This window comes from Paramisgurnus dabryanus, chromosome 17 (assembly GCF_030506205.2).
Source record: "Paramisgurnus dabryanus chromosome 17, PD_genome_1.1, whole genome shotgun sequence".
Taxonomy (NCBI): Eukaryota; Metazoa; Chordata; class Actinopteri; order Cypriniformes; family Cobitidae; genus Paramisgurnus; species Paramisgurnus dabryanus.
In genome coordinates this window covers 30,055,399-30,076,470 of record NC_133353.1, presented here as the reverse complement: position 1 = coordinate 30,076,470, position 21,072 = coordinate 30,055,399, and the positions used below count along the sequence as shown (strand labels likewise).

Genomic DNA, 21,072 nt, shown 5'->3' with positions numbered 1-21,072 from the left:
CCTATGCTAGGTTGTATCAACCTAAAATGGTGGGTTGTTTCAACCAGGGTTTGGTAAATGGACAAACCCAACCATTGGGTTTAAATTAACATATGCTGGATTGTATCAACCTAAAATGTTGGGTTGTTTCAACTCAGGATTGGGGAAAATATGGACAAACCCAACCGCTGGGTTTAAATGAACCTATGCTGGGTTGTATCAACCTAAAATGTTGGGTTGTTTCAATCTAGGATTGGATGAAATATGGCCAAACACAACCACTGGGTTAAAATTGACCTACTGTATACCGTGATGTTCCAACCTTAATGCTGGGTTGTATCAACCCATGATTGGGTAAAATATGGACAAAGCCAACCATTGGGTTTAAATAAACCTATGCTGGGATGTATCAACGTAAAATGTTGGGTTGTTTCAATGTAAGATTGAGTAAAATATGGACAAACCGAATTATTGGGTTTAAATTAACCTATGCTGGGTTTTATCAACCTAAAATGTTGGGTAGTTTCAACCCGGATTGGGTTAAATATGGAGAAACCTAACCTTTAAGTTTAAATGAACCTATTCTGGGTTTTATCAACCTAAAATGTTGGGTTGTTTCAATCTAGGATTGAGTAAAATATGGACAAACCCAACTAATGGGATTAAATTAACCTATGCTGGGTTGTATCAAGCTTAACTATTGGGTTGTTTCAACCCAGGATTGGTAAAAATATGGACACACTCAATCACTGGTTTTAATGAACATATGCTGGGTTGTATCAACGTAAAATGTTGGGTTGTTTCAACCCAGGATTGGGGAAAATATGGACAAACCCAACTATTGGGTTTAAATTAACCTATGCTGGGTTGTATCAACTTAAATGTTGGGTTGTTTCCAACCAGAATTGGATGAAATATGGACAAACCCAACTATTGGGTTTAAAATAACTTATGCTGGGTTGTATCAACCTAAAATGTTGGGTTGTTTCAATCTATGATTGAGTAAAATATGGAAAAACCCAACTATTGGGTTTAAATTAACCTATGCTTGGTAGTATTAACCTAAAATATTAGGTTGTTTTAATCTAGGATTGGTAAAATATGTACAACCCCAACTATTGGGTTTAAATTAACTTATGCTGGGTTGTATCAAGCTAAATTATTGGGTTGTTTCAACCCAGGATTGGGAAAAATATGGACACACTCAATCACTGGTTTTAATGAACATATGCTGGGTTGTATCAACGTAAAATGTTGGGTTGTTTCAACCCAGGATTGGGGAAAATATGGACAAACCCAACTATTGGGTTTAAATTAACCTATGCTGGGTTGTATCAACTTAAATGTTGGGTTGTTTCCAACCAGAATTGGATGAAATATGGACAAACCCAACTATTGGGTTTAAAATAACTTATGCTGGGTTGTATCAACCTAAAATGTTGGGTTGTTTCAATCTATGATTGAGTAAAATATGGAAAAACCCAACTATTGGGTTTAAATTAACCTATGCTTGGTAGTATTAACCTAAAATATTAGGTTGTTTTAATCTAGGATTGGTAAAATATGTACAACCCCAACTATTGGGTTTAAATTAACTTATGCTGGGTTGTATCAAGCTAAATTATTGGGTTGTTTCAACCCAGGATTGGGAAAAATATGGACACACTCAATCACTGGTTTTAATGAACATATGCTGGGTTGTATCAACGTAAAATGTTGGGTTGTTTCAACCCAGGATTGGGGAAAATATGGACAAACTGTTTCAATCTAGGATTGGATGAAATATGGACAAACACAACCACTGGGTTAAAATTGACCTACTGTATGCTGTGTTGTTCCAACCTAAATGCTGGGTTGTATTAACCCATGATTTTGTCAAATAATATGGATATTTTCTAGATTCATTGTAACCCAACAGTTGAGTTTCTCCAAATTTTACTCATCAACGGATTGAAACAACCCAGCATTGTATAATTTTCTTTCTTTCATGACGCATAAAGACCAGGATATTAAGGTCACTATTTACTTAATGTATTTCTGTAATTGCATTTCTCTGTCCACAGCCGTCATTTCTACAAGACATGCAAGGGCATGTGGTGGTGGCACCAGGGTCAATCCCACCATCTGACAGTACACACTTCAGATCCATCACTAGGGATGGGATGATGGAGTCTCAGGACAATGTTCATCATGTGTATGTACCAGATCTCAGGGCTGAAGGGGCAGCGTGTGCACCTGCTTGTGAGGTAGAGGCTTTCAGCACAGCCGCCCATCTTATCACAGACCTAGAGGAGGGCCATCACAGTCCTGGAGCTCATGCCATTAGCAAGACTGACTCTCCATCCAAAAGAAAAGGTAAAGAGCAATGGGATTTCATTTCTATTATAAAGCATAGTTGGTTTGCATTGAAGTTATTTATATAAATAGGTAATAACAACAATTAATTCTTAGACAAAAGGAGCCGTCACTTGGGATCCGATGGAGTGTACCTGGATGACATCACAGAGCTAGAACCTGAGGTGGCAGCCCTTTACTTTCCAAAAAGGTACATCAACTGCTAGCGAGATCGGATTGAATATATTACAATTAATTTATGATCAAGCTGTAAGGCTTACATTAAAATTCTAAATGGGTTTTAAATGTACTTATGTTGTTTAGTGACGGAGCAGCTGTATTGAAGGGCGGGACAGATCAAAGAAGTGCCAATCAATCTCCTCAGTCAGTGGGCAGCAGTGGTATGGATAGCGGAGTTGACAGCTTTTCTGATCAATTAGGTGACCTGCCTCATATCGCAATCTCTGTTTGTGGAGGTCTATCTGAGAACAGAGAGATCACTAGAGGTACAAATTCGAAACGTGTGGTTTTAGCTATACTAGTATTCTGCAGATTTGATAATTAGCTGATTTGACAATTTTTCATCCACAGAGGAATTTGAGGAACGTGCAATATCTTATCAGGAGTTTGCTGATAATCCATCTATTATTGATGATCCCAACCTGGTTGTAAAGATCGGAACCAAGTATGTGACGAATATTATATTGCACAAATGTATTTTCCAAATTATTTCCCCCTATACTTAGAAATAAACTGTGTTTTAACAAGCTACAATATTTAATACATTTGTGAATCACTTCACTTTTCTTTTTTTTTATAAAGGTATTATAACTGGACTACAGCTGCTCCTATTGTACTGGCCATGCAGGTTTTCCAAAAGCCCTTGCCAAAGGTAAGGACTGCAAAAACAGCACATCAAATGACACCCTTTAAACTCGTAGCAAAAGAGAGTGAACTACAGTATTTAAAGGGGGTTTACCCAAAAATGAAAAGATATTTTGATAAATGATGACACAGTTGACAGGACACATTGACTTCTATAGTAGGAAGAACAAGTAAGGGAGAGCTGGGCACAACCTAACGCTTTTTGTTTTTGGCTCAATCATTCAAATTTTTTTTAGTTTAATTAATTATATTTTTACACAAGCAACACACACATCTCGGCTATAAATGGACATTTGAAGTTTGTTTCTAGTACTTACCATTCTTGGACAATTAAACCAAACGTGACAGAAGTGCAAACGTTACAACATACGCCATTGGTTGGGTTAATTGTAACAGGCAGGGGGAGAGTTGTAACACTTGCTAAAAATTAAGTTTGCAGGCAAATATTTCAATACTATTTTGTCTATATACTTGAAGTGGATTTTGTTTATATAGACAGGTATCCACACTGTATTCATTCATCCAGCCCTTTTCTAACAATAATTTAATTATAAATAGATACAAATGTCTAAATATGTGTAGCCTATTTAAAACAACGGCAAGAATTCTACTAACGTTAGCGGCTTTCATATCGTAAGTGCTAAACAGCGTTACAATTAACCCCGCTGGGTCAAAATATTTTCAAGCCCACCAAAAAAGTTGCTAAGAGCTGCAGACATATTTCAAAACGATGCTTTGTTTTAGTCAACAAGACACTGATTTATATGACATAGCATTGGATTTGGTATCTATTGGCGCTTTTCCATTGCATAGTACCCCACAGTTTAGTTTAGTTTGGGTCGGGTCAGCTCACCTCACTTTGGCGTGGTTAGCTTTTCCATCGAGTTTAGTATCACTTCGGAGTGGGAGGGATTATAGGCGTGTCGTTATATATATAGCTGCCATGTTGCTGTGCAACATGCGGATGTTTTTCCTCGCTAAAAGGGTGTTTGGAAACTTATAGCAGAACACAGATAACAACATGTTTGCTTGAGACAGCGCAAGCTAGCAGTAAGCTAAAGCTAATATTTACATTATAGCGATGACGTGCCGATTCTCTCAGACCAATCAGTGATCTACAGTGTTTTCGCGTCACGTTTGGTATCAGCTCGGGTCGCTTGGAACCCCAACCGAGGTGGTACGAAAAAAAGTATCGGGTACTACGTACTGCACCCAATGGAAAAGCTCCCAAAAGTAAGCTGACCCGACCCAAACTAAACTAAACCGTGGGGTACTATGCAATGGAAAAGCGCCATTACACACCCAACTTAGAAACCGAAAAAAACTTATGATGAAAAAATGTACTTTCCACCAAAACACTCGTTCATCAATAACTCTCTGGAAAAACATTAATTCGCGGGAGATCGTCTTTTGGCAGTGTGAAAAAAATACTGGAAAACAAAAATGCTCAACCTTGTGCAACAATGTAAACAGTCTGTGTTACAACTAACCCCACGTTAGTTTCTGCCCCGCGCACCTCTACTGTGGAAGTCAGAATAAAGAAACTCAAACCGGTGTCCAACATGAGGGCGAATAAATGATAAGACATTTTTTAACTTTGGTTGAACTATCCCTTTAGGAAATTTTGTACTAGGATGGAGTTATGTGCCCCCTGCTGGTGGGTTATTGGTTTAACATACAAATAACAATTAAAAACCACTACTGCATCCAAACTCATTCTTCAAAACTTGCTAAGACCAAATCACATTGTTTGTTTTCACAATATATCATTTGCTTAATGTGTCTCCCATTTGTGATTAACTGGACATCTGTGTTTATTGCTAGCAATGATTTTTAAGGACCGAATAAATAGCATAGTTAAAAATAAGTAAATTCGATATTATAAGATGCTGCTAGTATTTCATGGCACACCAGGGCATTTAAATTTGTCTCTTCCCTCCTCCTTGTTTTCTTCTTTTTTTATTGATCTCCCCTCATCCCATTTCATTATGCGCCAATGCGCCAAGTATTCCTGTTTGAGTTATGTTTATTCTGCTCTTGGTTACTTCACGTACTGTTTTCCTGGCATGTTTGGCTCGAGTCCTGTAGGTTCTTATTTTGTATTGATTTATTAGCTGCATGTTAAATCGCAATCATCCTGTCATTTAGTTTGAGTTTTGAGTATCAGGGCCTCTGTGCGTTTGCTCCAGGCCACGGTGGAGAACATCATGAAGGAGAAGATGCCAAAGAAAGGAGGACGCTGGTGGTTCTCATGGCGGGGGAGAAACAGCAGCTCCAAATCGGTATGTCTGAATCAATATAGTTAATTTAGAAAAGATTTCTGCGTGCAGATTTGCAAGTATTAATGTTCTAATAAAAATGCTAATCATAATGATGCTGGGTTACTGTGTTTATCTTGTGGACACAGGAATCAGCATCAGACCAGATCGAGTGTGGAGAGCAGTCTGTAAGAACAGAGTCTGTGAGTAGGTAAATATCAAAACTTAGTGTGGGAGTTGTGTGAAAACACAGCATTGTTCTTGCTTATTCCTTAAAGGGGACATATTTTACACTTCTGTAGCATTTTCTTTTTTCCTAAATAATGTTATGAGCAATAAGCCAGCTAATTTTGCTTCTGTACCTTTAAGACATCCATATCACAATGATCTTATCCACATTAAATGTTGACTAGCTTTTGGTGTTTTTAACAGGTTAAAAGAGGACTCGTCGTCCGATGAAGACGATAGCCATGGTGCTAAGCAGAATTCTGTGAGCAACCAGCCTGAAGTCCTTCACAGCTCTGGAGGACATTGCTACAGGAAGACTCTACGTCTGTCCTCAGAACAGCTGGTAAGCATCTTGGTTAGACATTAATACAAACACTGATATGAATCAGTGTTTAAGGTCACTAAGTAGTACTAATATTTTCAAGTTATTTATTTATTTGATCTTACATAAAAGGCATTTCATCACTTTACCCAATAATGAAAATGTTGTCATCATTTACTCACCCTCAATTTGGTCCAGACTTGTATCAATTTTTTTTTCTGCTAGTGTAAACACACGTGGAGATCATATGAGAAATGTTTATAACCAAGCAGATCTCGGGCACCATTGACTTCCATAGTATTCTTTTTTCTATTATTGAAGTCAATGGTGCCCCAGATCTGTTTAGTTACAAAAATATCTTAATTTGTGTTCAGCAGAACAAAGACATTTATACAGGTCTGTAAGAACTTGAGGGTGAGTAAATGATGACAGAGTTTCCATTTTTTTTGGGTGAACTATCCCTTTAACCTCCTAAGACCTGGTGTGTCCATATACGTGGACATCACATTTTTTGTTGTTTGCACCATAATACTTTATTCTGTCGAACTGGAACCTGTTGTACACAAACGTAGACAATTACACTGCTTCGTTACATTTGGTTATTATATTTATTGGTTCTTCCCTTAAAGGGGCTGAATGTAAGTTATTACTTAAAAAAATCTTTAAGATAGAGTTTTCATTTGTATATTTATAAGGCAACCATAATGTAATAGAAAGAATGACACCTTGTGTGTCCTCCACGGTTGTCTCTATCAGCCTGTAGGCACTTTTCTGTGTGAAGGAGTCGGGTCCGAATTGGCGCGAAATTCAAAATGTTACGTCATGCGCATGCTCGTCTACCTGGGCGTTCCATATAGACGCGTACGGCAGTCATTAGTAAACAGCGGCAATCGCTAGCATGTTTCAAATGGACTCTGTAGACGGAAAGAAGCGACCAACCTCCAGCACAAACCAGACACTTACGGAAACTCCTCGTAAGTTTAAAAAAATCCATATCTAGTGCGGCCAAAATAGTGCGTGACAGGCGTCGGGGAAAAGACAAGAGTAAACATCGGATTGGCATTTGATTCTTGGAGGGAGCTCCGGTCAGCACTGGGTATGAAAACAGACCTTGAGCAGGTTTCCTTTTTACTGCAAAGGTAAGACATAGTTACAGGGCATCTGTAATATATTATGTTATTGTGGTGTAATGCTAACGATAGCATGTAGCACAAGACCGTTTCAAAAGTTACTTTCTTATATGAATTATCTTTATTCAGAGCACGATTGCATTAAGATTGTGATTGTCGGGAGTGTGTTTTACAGTGTCGTGTTACAAAACTTTTAAAAGTAGACTTCTGTTGAAAATATAAAGTAGCACTGCAACATTTTGCTAAAATATGGTCTGTCAAACAATAACCTTACAGTACTGTAGCTTTTCTTACATTTGTAAACATGCTGGTGAATCTCAATGAGCTGTCTGTGGTTGCTACGGCAACTCTGGTTGTTGTGGTCGTGCTCGTACGGGTGCCCACCGAGAACGAGCATGAGACTGGCTGCAGTTTCTATAACGGCCACTGGTGTCAGTAACGGTTAGAAATTTTTCAAATTACGGAGAGCACCTTTAAATAGCTGGAAGAAATCTAAAATGCAAGCCAAACCAAAGCTCGGGTCTTAAATGATATTTCGAGACATTATGTGGAGACAGACACTGCACTTGTTACAGCTGTAACATGATAGAACCACATTCTTATGTTTTAGGCCAGTCTGAACCTAAAAGATGGCCCAAATGATGTGGTCTTCAGCGTCACCACCCAATACCAGGGCACCTGCCGCTGTGAGGGCACCATCTATCTGTGGAACTGGGATGACAAGATAGTCATTTCAGATATCGATGGCACCATCACGAGGTGATACTTCATACACTAAACCTGAGGAAACATTTATGAAGTACACATTTACAAAGTTTAAATATGGATTTTTTCTTATTCAGATCAGACACTCTAGGACACATTTTGCCAACTCTGGGCAAAGACTGGACCCATCAAGGCATTGCCCAACTTTACCACAGAGTCAGTCAGTGAGTTGCAAACCTTACATCTCGCATCTCTCGAATGCACTGACTGTAGATTGATTTGAATCAAAGCTTCTTCCAAATACATACATGTGTAGTCTGTGAAATCCAGGATAATCTAATAACATAAAATTTATTTAGCTAGGTTATTACAGGCAGGGTCACAAATATGGTCTTACTGTCTTATAGGAATGGATACAAGTTTATGTACTGTTCAGCTCGTGCGATTGGAATGGCTGACATGACGAGGGGTTACCTGCACTGGGTTAATGAAAGAGGTACCATGCTTCCTATGGGACCTGTAATGCTTAGCCCCAGTAGTCTGTTCTCAGCATTTCACAGGTTTGTACTGCCATCAACACACATGGAGATGTTTACAGGATATAAACAGTATACCGTATGTGACCCTGGACCACAAAAAACGTAATGACGTTTTTTTATAGCCAAACGTCATTAAGATATTAAGTAAAGATAATGTATCACAAAGATACTTGTAAATATCTTACTGTAAATAAAAAACTGTATTTATCAACATTAGTAATATGTGTTGCTTAGGACTTAATTTGGACAACTTTACAGGTGATTTTCTCAATATTTTGATTTTTGCCCCCTTAAATTTCAGATTTTCAAACAGCCAAATATTGTCCTATCCTAATAAATCATACATTAATGGAAAGTGTATTTATTTAGCTTTCATATGATGTATAAATCCCAATGTCAAAAAATGACCCTTATGATTGATTTAGTGGTGCAGGGTCACATGTTGTGTTTCATAACTATATATTATTACTTTCAATTACAGGGAGGTCATTGAAAAGAAGCCAGAAAAGTTTAAAATCGAATGTCTGACTGACATCAAAAACTTGTTCTCTCCAAACACCGAACCCTTTTATGCTGCTTTTGGAAACAGGGAAACAGTAAGCACAAGCAGTTATACTAATAAAATGCGTAGACTGAATGCCCTGTACTTTTTTTTGATAAATGCAAGTTTTCTTCCCTACAAAATATGCAAATTTTTATGGGACATTTTTCTTTCCAGGACGTTTATTCTTATAAAGAGGTGGGAGTGCCTTTGAACAGAATATTCACTGTAAATCCTAAGGGAGAGCTCATCCAGGAACACGCAAAAACCAACATATCATCGTAAGAATTTCATAAAAATGTTGTATCCCAGCAAGTAAAAGCCGTCATTTTACAGTCTAGATATGGACCTGTTATAGTCTAGCTATGTAATGCACTTTTAGCCAAAATAAACTTCAATTTGGTTACATGTTGTTTTTATCTTTATCTTTGAATAAAATATATGTTTAAATGCAATACACAAAAGCCTTAAGATATCAAACCTATTGTTATTGCTAGTCACTAATTGGTCCAAACCATTTTTTTGTCATTCACGGCAACTGTGACCCACATTTGTCCAAAATCTTTACTCAAAATAAACTGCAGCACAGATGGAATCTGGAAGAAAGATTCTGGAATCTAGGGCTGGGCGATATGACCCAAAAAATTATCGAGAAAATGTTTTCCATATCAGTCGATATCGATAATTATCATGATAAATAACAAATCTTTACTCCTGTCAAATTTAAAGGCAGATTTTTGCTCCTGAATGAAAATTGTAAAAACCAGACAGTTAATAATGGTTTTAAACTACTTTTTATTCAGAACATGACAAATACAAAAACTAAAATCTTGTTTTAATGCATCTGTATTAAATGTAAATCTATTTGTTATGAAATCAACACATTTCTGACACAAAAGCAGCAGACTACTGTCCCTTTAAGACCCAAGACAGACTGCTTTAAGTTTCAATATACTGAGTAACAGCTGTTTATGTTCACTTAAACAAGAAAGAAAACTTAGTTCGGTGATCACGCGTGTGTTATACATATACGAGCTATACACGCTGATAAATGGATGTCAAGGGTGTCACGTTGCTGTGGGAGCGCACATACCCAAACACTATATTCACTGCAGGGGTGGATCTGCTGCTTTTCCTCAGTTTCCTGAATTTGTGAATGTCCTGTAAATATACTTTTAAAGCTGGGCGGACGTGTGCGTGCGCAAGGCGGACGCTGAATGAAAGTAAAGTATACTGCACGCACCTGTGTCTGCTGTGTTTGACGAACCCTGTTTGCGCGTCCAACATTACACACAAGAAAATGTTTCCGCGAATTTGGATTCCGTGATTCCGTCCGCGTTATCCGCATCGCGAAATTCATAGGTCTCTACTAATAAATAAATAACTTGCCTCATCTTCCACTCCTTCAAGTCTGACTGTCACTGTGATTGTAAACCAAGAGCGCGTGCCGCATCCGGAAGTGCTCGCGCAACATTACGCACAGTGCTTAAACATTATCGATCACTTATCGAACTGTCCTTATCGTTTTATCGAAAAAGTTTATATCGGTAAAATTATCGTTATCGAATTATCGCCCAGCCCTACTGGAATCTAAAAGGTATAACATTATATTATTGTGTTTTAGGTATGGACGTCTGTGTGAAGTTGTGGACCATGTTTTTCCTCCTCTAACCAGAGGGAACACCACTGACTTCCCCTGTTCAGACACCTTCAGCCAGTTTACCTTCTGGAGAGAGCAGCTACCAGAGGTAGACAAGCAGGACGAACAAGCCGAGAGCAGTTAAAAGAATGTAGTCACAAAAACTAATGTGTGTAGGTATCCTAACATGCAAACTGAGCTCTGATGCTGCACTGACACAGGTATTACTTTACGCACAAGCAACTTAGCACTTTGCAGACCGCATACCATCCTCTACCTGTTCCTTTATTACTTTTTCATCAATCATTTATCTTTTATGTGCGTTTTAATGTTTTGTTTTACTGGCAAGAGGCTGAATCCAGTATTAAGAAAATTGTGTGTGTGTGTGCTTTCTGACAACAATACAATTATTTTAAAGTGCCAAAAGCACAGTTTATTGGTAACAAAATAATTACATTATGTGTCGTATAAAATGTATCATTGGCGTTGCACTTGCCAAAGGTTATAAAGTTTTATAAGGGAATGCATTAATTTTAGTACACACTTAAAGGCACAATATGTAGGATTTTCACCACTAGAGGTCACTATTATACAATAACAAAGGCGAAGCTTAATGACATTATGAAGGAGAGTGAAACGATGGGAGATGTTGTTTTGACCATCCAGAGACGTAGGGAATTCCCTTATCATGTTGATGGATGAGGTAATGAATTCATGTTTTTTACCTGTACGTTTGATCTACAACCGGAAATTAAGGATAGCGAGGATATTAAGTCACTAAAACGGCGACAATTACAAGGGAGATAAGGGACGATCTATTATTTAAAACTTTGGATTTAAAAATCCTTGGGAACTTTCGGGATAATGTAAGTATGCAGCTGCATTAAATAATCACACTGTGCAAATGTTTTTTGGAATTGTTATTACAAAATTCGTACATATTGTGTCTTTAACGATATAACATGCCGAGAGATATTAAGAAAGTTTATGACATCTTATCTTAAGGTTTATGGTCTTAAAATAAAATAAACACAAAGCCAGCACTGCTTTATCTCAGGTGTAACAGAATTTACACAAGGTAGATAAACTTTAAGTGACCTTTTTATAACATCTAAGGATGCATCGATATATCAGCCTATAATTGGTATCGACAGATAAAAGCAATTTTCGCACTATAGGACATCGGCCGACTGTTAAAAAACACACAATGATCAGGGCAGATTATCAGTGCATCCCTAATAACATCAAAGTATTAACTGTGCGGGATTTAAATTTGTAAATAATTTTACTATTATGTCTATTTTATTATGAACAACAAATATAATATTATAAAATTATATTAATATCTTTGGAAAACTGTTCATCTACAGTACATTTTGCCAAATGTTTATTTATTAGAAGCCTATTATGGTGATTTTGCATTCCTATGTAATATATTTGTTTTCTGCAAGATATACATATCTGTCCATATTTATATATGAATCATGCAAAACGTTTATTTTGTCATACTTCACACCATATAACCACACAGAAGAAAACAAAACAAGCTGAACAAAATAATGCAAAAAATACTCAGGTTATGAAGTATTCCCTACTTGCATTTTTTCCCACCATATTATCCTATTCTTATCTTTAAAACAATTTTCATACAAATACATCAGAGAAAAAAAAAATATTTTATATACATTTACTGATGCTTCATATAAAATATTCAGAGGTGCATGTTATCAAGGATTTGTTTAATTTGAAAAAAAATATTGCCAACACCAACATAACACCTCTCTCCAAATAGTGTGATTTTTGTGTATAATATATAAAAAATGAAAATTGAGTGTTTATTTAAAAATCTCTAGCGAAAGAATAAGGGTTTTTATGATATATCTAACAAATTATAAATATACTATTTATTTAACATAAGTATAGGGGTGGTTTCCGGGCAGGGTTTAGATTAATCCAGGACTATATTAGGACATTTAAAGGGATAATTCACTCAAAGATGAAAATAATGTCATTAATGACTCACCCTCATGTCGTTCCAAACTCGTAAGAACGTTCATCTTCGGAAACACAGTTTAAGATGTTTTATATTTAGTTCAAGAGCTTGTTGACCCTTCATTGAAAATCTACATGCGGTATAATGTCCATGTCAGAAAGGTAATTAAAACATCATCAAAGTAGTCCATGTGACATCAGTGGGTCAGTTAGAAAGTGTTGTAGCTTCGAAATACCTTTTGGTCCAAAAATAACAAAAATTACAACTTTATTCAGCATTGTCTTCTCTTCCGCGTCTGTTGTGACGCGGCTGACGTGTTATCTGGTGCGCCCCAGCTGTTTTTTTTGTTTTTTCTTCGTTTACAGTCTGAGGGAGACACACTGTAAGTTTGGAAAAAAACTTTGCAAACATGTCTGAGGATAACATGTCATCCGCGTCACTGCAGTCACGTGACTTTAGTCTCGCGCATGCGCTTCACAACAGAAACGCGGAAGAGAAGACGATGCTGAATAAAGTCGTAATTTTTTTTTTTTTTTGACCAAAATGTATTTATTGGTGCTTCAACACATTCTAACTGACCCATTGATGTCACATGGACTACTTTGATGACGTTGTTATTACCTTTCTGGACATGGACAGTATATCGTAGATTTTCAATGAAGGGTCAACAAGCTCTCGGACTAAATATAAAAGATCTTAAACTGTGTTCTGAAGATGAACGGAGGTCTTACGAGTTTGGAACAACCTTACAAAAAACAATACTTTTCTGCATTTTGAGACAAAACAATGGCTCTGATATATGTTAGGATATATCAGTAGAAGGTGTTTTAACGTAAGCTCAAACATGCATTTTAGGCTGCGACTAGGATAAGCCCTATCCAGGAAACTGCCCCTTAGTGTTTTCTCAAGGTTTTTCATTGTTATTAAGGTGCACACTGAACTAGTATTGATGTGAATAGATGAATGATGAAGGGCTTACTGTTAAAGCTCATTAAAGCCTAGCTGATTTAAACAAAACTCCATATTAAATCGGTTGTATTAGTCTACAAAGTAACATGTTTGTGATATAGATGTATGCAACATAAAAATGCAATTTATATGGATGGCGTTTGGTTCAGTCTGCGACACAGACTTGCTCTCTTGGGATATTGACAGGGGCTTGCTTCAGATAACACTGTGAATAATCAGATTGCATCACTGTAGATTCATTCTGGTCTTTCTTTCTGGTTACAGTCTTACGTTACGTTACGTAACCACATTATTCAGTCTAATTTAAACAAGTTCTGATAAGCTAATTAATGTAAGAATGTTATCCCCCTTGATTGCAACAGGTTTCCTGTTAATATAACCAACAACCATAATGTTTAGTTGGGTATTTGAAACCGATTTTGTCTCTATATTCTTTCTGTGAAAGATCTTGTTGCCTACGTTTTTGGCAGTTGAGTTGGTGTTTTATTATGTTAAGTGCTAAGGTGTGTAAACTGGTGTTGTGTTTATATTTAAAAAAATGCCAAATCTGTAAATTAAAATCGTACTAAATGTTCTCAAAACCAATGTTTTCTCACTTGTTTTCTTTTATCAAAAGACAATTGGCACCATCCTCAGGTTTCCACATTCATTCATGCTTGAGTCTTGTTCATGAGTGTCATCTCTTCAGGTCAGATACGATGAGCCTCATTTATCCTTTTCTCGTAGATATTCGGCTAAAGTTTTAACGATAATAAGTGTCACCAAATTTTAACTACTGTGGAAAATTAGTTAATTCGTTTAAGATTGGGTTAAAAAAGTGAACAAATAACCTACCTAGTTTCTCAACTGCTTCCACGCAGATACCGGGATACATGTCCTTTGAGTAAGTAGCAACTATCACAAACAGTGCCGTTCTCACCACTATCAAGCCACTTCCTTCCTACGCAGAAAAATTAGAGACTTTATTGGTTTTCTCAAATTTGAAGTATACCTAGCAGGTTTACTCCAGTGGTTTACTTATTTGAAATATACTAAGTGGGGTTACTTACACATTCACAAAATGGGTTTACTCACACATTTGAAGTATGCCAAGCAGGTTTACTCACACATTTGGAGTATGCTAAGCAGGTTTACTCACACATTTGAAGTATGCAAATCAGGTTTACTCATACATTTTGAGTATACTAAGCAGGTTTACGCACACATTTGAAGTATGCTAAACAGGTTTACTCACACATTTGAAGTATGCTAAATAGGTTTACTGACTCATTTGAAGTATGCTACAGTAAACAGGTTTACTCACTTTTGTAGTATACTAAGGTTCACACAAAGGATGCACTAAGTAGGTTTACTCACACATTTGAAGTATGCTAAACAGGTTTACTCACTTTTGTAGTATACAGTACTAATGTTAACTCACACAAAGGATGCACTAAGTAGGTTTACTCACACATTTGAAGTATGCTAAACAGGTTTACTCACTTTTGTAGTATACAGTACTAATGTTAACTCACACAAAGGATGCACTAAGTAGGTTTACTCACACATTTGAAGTATGTTAAACAGGTTTACTCACTTTTGTAGTATACTAAGGTTAACTCACACAAAGGATGCACTAAGTAGGTTTACGCACACATTTGAAGTATGCAAATCAGGTTTACTCACACATTTGAAGTATGCTAAATAGGTTTACTCACTCATTTGAAGTATGCTAAACAGGTTTACTCACACATTTGAAGTATGCTAAATAGGTTTACTCACTCATTTGAAGTATGCTAAACAGGTTTACTCACTTTTGTAGTATACTAAGGTTAACTCACACAAAGGATGCACTAAGTAGATTTATTCCCACATTTTAAGTATGCTAAACAGGTTTACTCACTTTTGTAGTATACTTAGGTTAACTCACACAAAGGATGCACTAAGTATGTTTATTCCCACATTTGAAGTGTGCTAAACAGGTTTATTCACTTTTATACTAGGGTTAACTTAACTCACACACAGGATGCACTTAATAGGTTTACTCACACATTTGAAGTATGCAAAGCAGGTTTACTCATACATTTTGAGTATACTAAGCAGGTTTACGCACACATTTGGAGTATGCTAAACAGGTTTACTGTTTAGCACACTCCAACAGTGAAGTATACTAAGCAGGTTTATTCCCACATTTTAAGTATGCTAAACAGGTTTACTCACTTTTATACTAGGGTAAACTCACACAAAGGATACACTTCGTAGGTTTACTCACACATTTTGAGTATACTAAGTAGGTTTACGCACACATTTGGAGTATGCTAAACAGGTTAACTCATTCATTTGAAGTATGCTAAACAGGTTTGCTCACACATTTGAAGTATGCTAAACAGGTTTATTCACACATTTTAAGTATGCTAAACAGGTTTATTCACACATTTTAAGTATGCTAAAAACAGGTTTACTCACTTTTATACTAGGGTTAACTCACACAAAGGATGCACTAAGCAGGTTTATTCACACATTTTAAGTATGCTAAACAGGTTTACTCACTTTTATAATAGGGTTAACTCACACAAAGGATGCACTAAGTAGGTGTACTTACACATTTGAAGTATGCAAAGCAGGTTTACGCACACATTTTGAGTATACTAAGCAGGTTTACGCACACATTTGGAGTATGCTAAACAGGTTTACTGTTTAGCACACTCCAACAGTGAAGTATACTAAGCAGGTTTAATTACACATTTGAAGTATGCTAAACAGGTTTACTCACACATTTGAAGTATGCTAAACAGGTTTACTCACACATTTGAAGTATGCTAAACAGGTTTACTCACTCATTTGAAGTATGCTTAACAGGTTTACTCACTTTTATAGTATACTATGGTTAACTCACACAAAGGATGCACTAAGCAGGTTTATTCACACATTTTGAATATACACACATTTAGAGTACCCAGCAGGTTTACGCACACATTTGGAGTATGCTAAACAGGTTTACTCACTCATTTATAGTATGCTAAACAGGTTTACTCACTTTTGTAGTATACTAAGGTTAACTCACTCAAAGGATGCACTAAGCAAGTTTATTCACACATTTGAAGTATTCTAAACAGGTTTACTTACTTTTGTAGTATACTAAGGTTAACTCACCAAAAAGATGCACTAAGCAGGTGTATTCATACATTTGAAGTATGCTAAACAGGTTTACTCACTTTTACACTAGGGTTAACTCACAGAAAGGATGCACTAAGTAGGTTTACTCACACATTTGAAGTATGCAAAGCAGGTTTACGCACACATTTTGAGTATACACACATTTAGACTATACTAAGCAGGTTTACCCACACATTTGGAGTAATAAGGGTTAACTCACACAAAGGATGCACTAAGTAGGTTTACTTACACATTTGGAGTATGCAAAGCAGGTTTACTCACACATTTTGCACATGTAGGGGTGGTTTCCTGGACAGGGATTATCTTAAGCCAGCACTAGACCCTAGTTTAATTAGAATATATAACTAGTTTTAACAAACATACCTTACTAAAAACATAACTTGTGTGCATTTTGGGGCAAAACAAAGGGCACTGATGTATTTTAAGATATGTCAGCCCAAGTTGTTTTCAGTTTGGACAGCTCTTACATTTATTTTAGTCTAGGACTAGTCTAATCCCTGTCCAGGAAACCGCCCCATAGAGTACAGTACTAAACTGGTTTACGCACACATTTGGAGTATACTAAGGTTAACTCACACAAAGGATGTACTAAGCCGGTTAATTCACACATTTAGGGTCTGCTAAGACGTTTACTCACATATGTATAGTACAGTAAGCAGGTTTACTCACACATTTGGAGTATATTGAATGTCTGTCAGCCCGTACACAGGTGTAAAGTTTGCCTTTATAGCCGAGTCCTCTTTGCCGCGTTACATTCACGTGCTTAAAGGCGTCTACAAATACCTTAACTTGTTCTGAAGACAGCTGTAACGTTAAAGATATCCATTTTATTATTTCAACTTTACCTAAATAGTTATGCCTATTCAGAACAACTCTTAGAAATATAAAACAGCGTAAAATGTTTGACGCCGAGGTAGCCTGCAATATACTTACTGTTACGTTTTTGGAAGCAGCCGTTATGTCGCCACTTTTAGCCACGATTATCGCCGCACACTCTACATGTTTCGTGTCAATGAGACAGTTTTCTAATAACCGTGGAAATGGATTCATAATTAAATGTTTAAAATGTATAAGAAGAAGCCGCACGTTTGCAAACGTGTCTGGTAGTTTGGTCGCCCTTAACAACAAACAGCGAAAGCTTTCCTCATGAATATGAATTACGTGACCCGACACTATAGGTTCAGTTTTTAGCGCTAATTAATATTCATGAGCTGGACCACGTGCTGACGCACTTGACAGACATAACACATTCAATCTATCTATTCATCACTTGTAGAAGAAAATATAAACTTAGTTTATTTAGACAAGTTCAAATTTTTATTTCCATTTGAAACCTGAATTTTTGCATATTTGTGCTTATTTGAAGGCTTTTCGTATACATTATTACAGCTATTTTTGCGTCTTAGCATCAATCACATAAAAGAATAAACAAATACAGAAAGCAAAAAAAAAAAAAACACAAGACATCCAACAAACTTTATTACATCCATACTGTTACAGTTTATTAATACAATTTACAACATTAAGACCTTAACTGAATGCTCCGTGGCAATACAGAAATATTCGGGAGCCTAAAATGTGCAGATAGTCCATGGCGCATAAATTAACATAAATAAAACTCAGTCAAGTACAGAAAATCAACAGCAAAATCACCCCCTGTTAATCACCTCATTTGTACCTTTGTAAATAAAACTAACAGTAAGCCCAACAAAAATGTTACAAGAACCACGTGAGCTTTTAAACGTTTCTGTAGATGATAAACTGGCCGGTGCAAATTAATTTTGTAACGGTGAAGGTGGAGAACAAGTTAGCATTGGCAGGTATGGCAGATGGGACCATTAAAAACATCACTGTTTTAGTGTTCCTGGTGAGAATACTCAAGTTTAAAAGAGACATCAACTTCCAATCAAGGCAAGTTATGATTTTAGAAATATAGATTCTAGTACAGCAACAAAAGACAGTATATTCAAAGGAAAACGTTCCTGAGATATCTCTACATCCAGTGGTACATTTATTACGCAATAAAACCTTCATGATCTCCCCAAAAATTCCCTTTTTTTCAGAAAAATCCAAAACGAAACTTGGCAAAGTTGTGAATGCTAACTCGTCTTTCATTCAGTAGCATTTTCCACAGTAATCGAGAGCATTTTAAGGCAAAAGAAAGTTGGTTTGTGGTGAGTCATTGTGCTTGAGGTGCAATTTTAAAGGAAGCATCATCTCATTTGGGGCCTTTGTGGTCAAACACCTGCAGGTCAAGGCGAACCCAAACTTCCCCGGTGGGAACTTCATGAAGCAGAAGCCTCCTGGTGGATGGACCTTTATTCTCCAACTCTTTCTTAATAGTGGCCACAGGAACCTCAGTGCGCCCTAAAAACTCTACGGAGGGAAAAGAAATAAAATGATTCCTGTTTCACTGTAGAAATAGTATTGTAGTCCTCCTAATAATGCTGGTATACGAACCATCTGGTGAAAACTGGTCCCTCTCCAAAATCGTAATGCAGAGGACATCCTGATACACATCTTTAATGTGAAACTGACAATTGAAGTTCCATTTAGGGTTGGCGGTGTCATTGATGGTCCGGGAAGTGTAGCATTGCGAGCCCATGGTCACTTCACAGTATGGGTTACTTTTTCCTACAAGAAAAAGAAACAATTAGACTGTAATAGCCTGACAGGAATTATCTGGAAAAGTCTTTTTTGTAATTAAACCATTTATTCACCATTTGATTTGAAAGACTTCAACTCTGTCGCCTCTAAGATGGTGACAAGCAGGCGACCGATTCCACTTGCCTTCATTGAGCGAGCTGTAAAACAGAGCATAAAGAAAGTCTAATCTCGAATCTGAATCAGGTCATTGATACATTAGTTTCATTAGATTAAAAGATTTTTGTTGAGTTGAGATCAGTAAGGTTTAGTGTCATAAAGGAGTTACATTGAAAGTTTCTATCCCGCTTCTTCTTCTCCGTCTCAATATAGTCTTCTGATGCCGCTTTGATCTTCTGAACCCATGCAGTCCTAACAGGACACCAAGAAGGTATTATATATTTTATTACATAAGCAAAGGACTTTACATGTGTAAACATTTTGTTTTGGATAATTTCCTATGTACAGTCTGGAATAAAACGAAAACACTGTCCCTTATAGAAAATAAAAAGCTGTAATCCTCAACTTTTTTAGAAAAAAAAAAATCACATTTTAAGCAAGTACACACAAAATAAGCTTGTAATAATTATTCATAATTAGAGTTGTCAGGTATGTTTTCACAGGTAATGTCAATTAAACTTTATTTAACTTCTACCTGCATAATGTCCACGAAGTTTTATTCATACACCTGCAAATTTGGCAGACCGGAAACACAAGTGAATGTGGAAAAATTGAGCCTTTATTTAGCCTTCGCACATTTGTGCACTGCAATTTCTTAAATCCTCTTTCAGAGACAATGTGTCTCATTCACTAATAATTGGGTATGTTTTTCATATTTATACGCACTTCTCATGAACTTCTCATGAAAACGTTCCCGCCTAATTCACAACACGTGCATACGCACATTAATTTGTTCTTATAGTTGTTCTTACGTTAGTGAATTTGGAGTGGCGGCCGCCTGCACAAGGTTGGTAATTTGCATAAAACACGCCCAAACCATCGCCATATAAGGACTTCCCCTAGGGCAGCGCTGGTCCACAGAAAATTTTAGAGCAGTTTGTCATAGAAGCAAGAGAGCTCGAAAAGAAATCCATGATCATATTTATTGTTAGAAAAGTTACGTTTTGCTTTGCATTTTTTATTTTATTTGCTGTCGCTGGAGGAAGTGTGTGCCCACTGGAGTAACATTAACTCTTTCCCCGCCATTGACGAGATATCTCGTCAATCAAGAGAAAACGCTTCCCCGCCAATGACGAGATTTTCCGTCTTTCCGCAATACCGCTATTATCCATCAGGTGGCGCCCTTCAACAACTTTTTAAACCCGGAAGTATTGCCCTATGGCAAGCTGCTGCATGTCCGTGTCTGTTTTAAAGATCGCTCTGAATGGGATCTCTATGAAAAGTCCGTCACAAAAATGGAATTAGCTCTGCTTTTTGCTCAAAATGTGGTGTTTTTGCAGAAACCTACCCATATTCAAAAGCTGATTACAAAAGAACTACTAAAGGTAGGTAGAAAGCAGATGGTCTGTTCTTTCATTTGGTATATTGTATGTTTATATATTTGAAGAAGAACATTTTCTGGAAGACATTAAACTTTTGTGAAAATCATGAAAAACGCTGGCGCTGGCTGGCAACTTTTTTTAAAAACGCTGGCGGTGAAAGAGTTAAAGAAGTATTGGATGCGTTAACAAATATGACATTTAATTAACGCACAACAAGAGACACACAACTACATTTAAAATAAAACAGAC

At 36.8% G+C, this 21,072-nt stretch overlaps 3 protein-coding genes across 5 annotated transcripts in view; 1 reads left to right on the top strand and 2 right to left on the bottom strand.

Annotated features, from left to right (window-relative positions):
* The window catches only part of lpin1a (lipin 1a), a 32,647-nt gene extending 18,540 nt beyond the window's left edge, over window positions 1–14,107 (top strand). For 2 of the 3 annotated variants that reach the window (XM_065288328.2, XM_065288329.2), the window contains exons 8-21: window positions 2,043–2,334; window positions 2,431–2,524; window positions 2,638–2,819; window positions 2,905–2,998; window positions 3,136–3,205; window positions 5,388–5,480; window positions 5,606–5,667; window positions 5,889–6,027; window positions 7,747–7,895; window positions 7,979–8,065; window positions 8,249–8,401; window positions 8,862–8,976; window positions 9,099–9,202; window positions 10,546–14,107. In XM_065288328.2, coding sequence (XP_065144400.2) covers window positions 2,043–2,334; window positions 2,431–2,524; window positions 2,638–2,819; window positions 2,905–2,998; window positions 3,136–3,205; window positions 5,388–5,480; window positions 5,606–5,667; window positions 5,889–6,027; window positions 7,747–7,895; window positions 7,979–8,065; window positions 8,249–8,401; window positions 8,862–8,976; window positions 9,099–9,202; window positions 10,546–10,705 — 1,794 coding nt within the window. In that variant the 3' untranslated portion in view covers window positions 10,706–14,107. The remainder of the gene's footprint in view (window positions 1–2,042; window positions 2,335–2,430; window positions 2,525–2,637; window positions 2,820–2,904; window positions 2,999–3,135; window positions 3,206–5,387; window positions 5,481–5,605; window positions 5,668–5,888; window positions 6,028–7,746; window positions 7,896–7,978; window positions 8,066–8,248; window positions 8,402–8,861; window positions 8,977–9,098; window positions 9,203–10,545) is intronic. The other variant, XR_010544384.2, reaches the window with a different exon arrangement.
* Window positions 13,545–18,786, bottom strand: pfn4 (profilin family member 4). The gene is made up of 4 exons (XM_065288331.2): window positions 17,612–18,786; window positions 17,348–17,482; window positions 14,357–14,462; window positions 13,545–14,256 (listed from the first exon to the last, which is right to left on the bottom strand). Exons 1-4 carry the CDS (start codon window positions 17,726–17,728, stop codon window positions 14,228–14,230), a joined length of 387 nt encoding a protein of 128 aa, XP_065144403.2. The 5' UTR covers window positions 17,729–18,786; the 3' UTR covers window positions 13,545–14,227.
* Window positions 18,787–18,792: 6 nt separating this feature from the next.
* The window catches only part of itsn2b (intersectin 2b), a 45,121-nt gene continuing 42,841 nt past the window's right edge, over window positions 18,793–21,072 (bottom strand). Inside the window, exons 36-39 of the mRNA XM_065288327.2 lie at window positions 19,611–19,693; window positions 19,399–19,482; window positions 19,139–19,312; window positions 18,793–19,054 (exon numbers count right to left, since the gene is read on the bottom strand). Of these exons, the coding sequence (XP_065144399.2) occupies window positions 18,897–19,054; window positions 19,139–19,312; window positions 19,399–19,482; window positions 19,611–19,693 (499 nt within the window). The 3' untranslated portion in view covers window positions 18,793–18,896. The remainder of the gene's footprint in view (window positions 19,055–19,138; window positions 19,313–19,398; window positions 19,483–19,610; window positions 19,694–21,072) is intronic.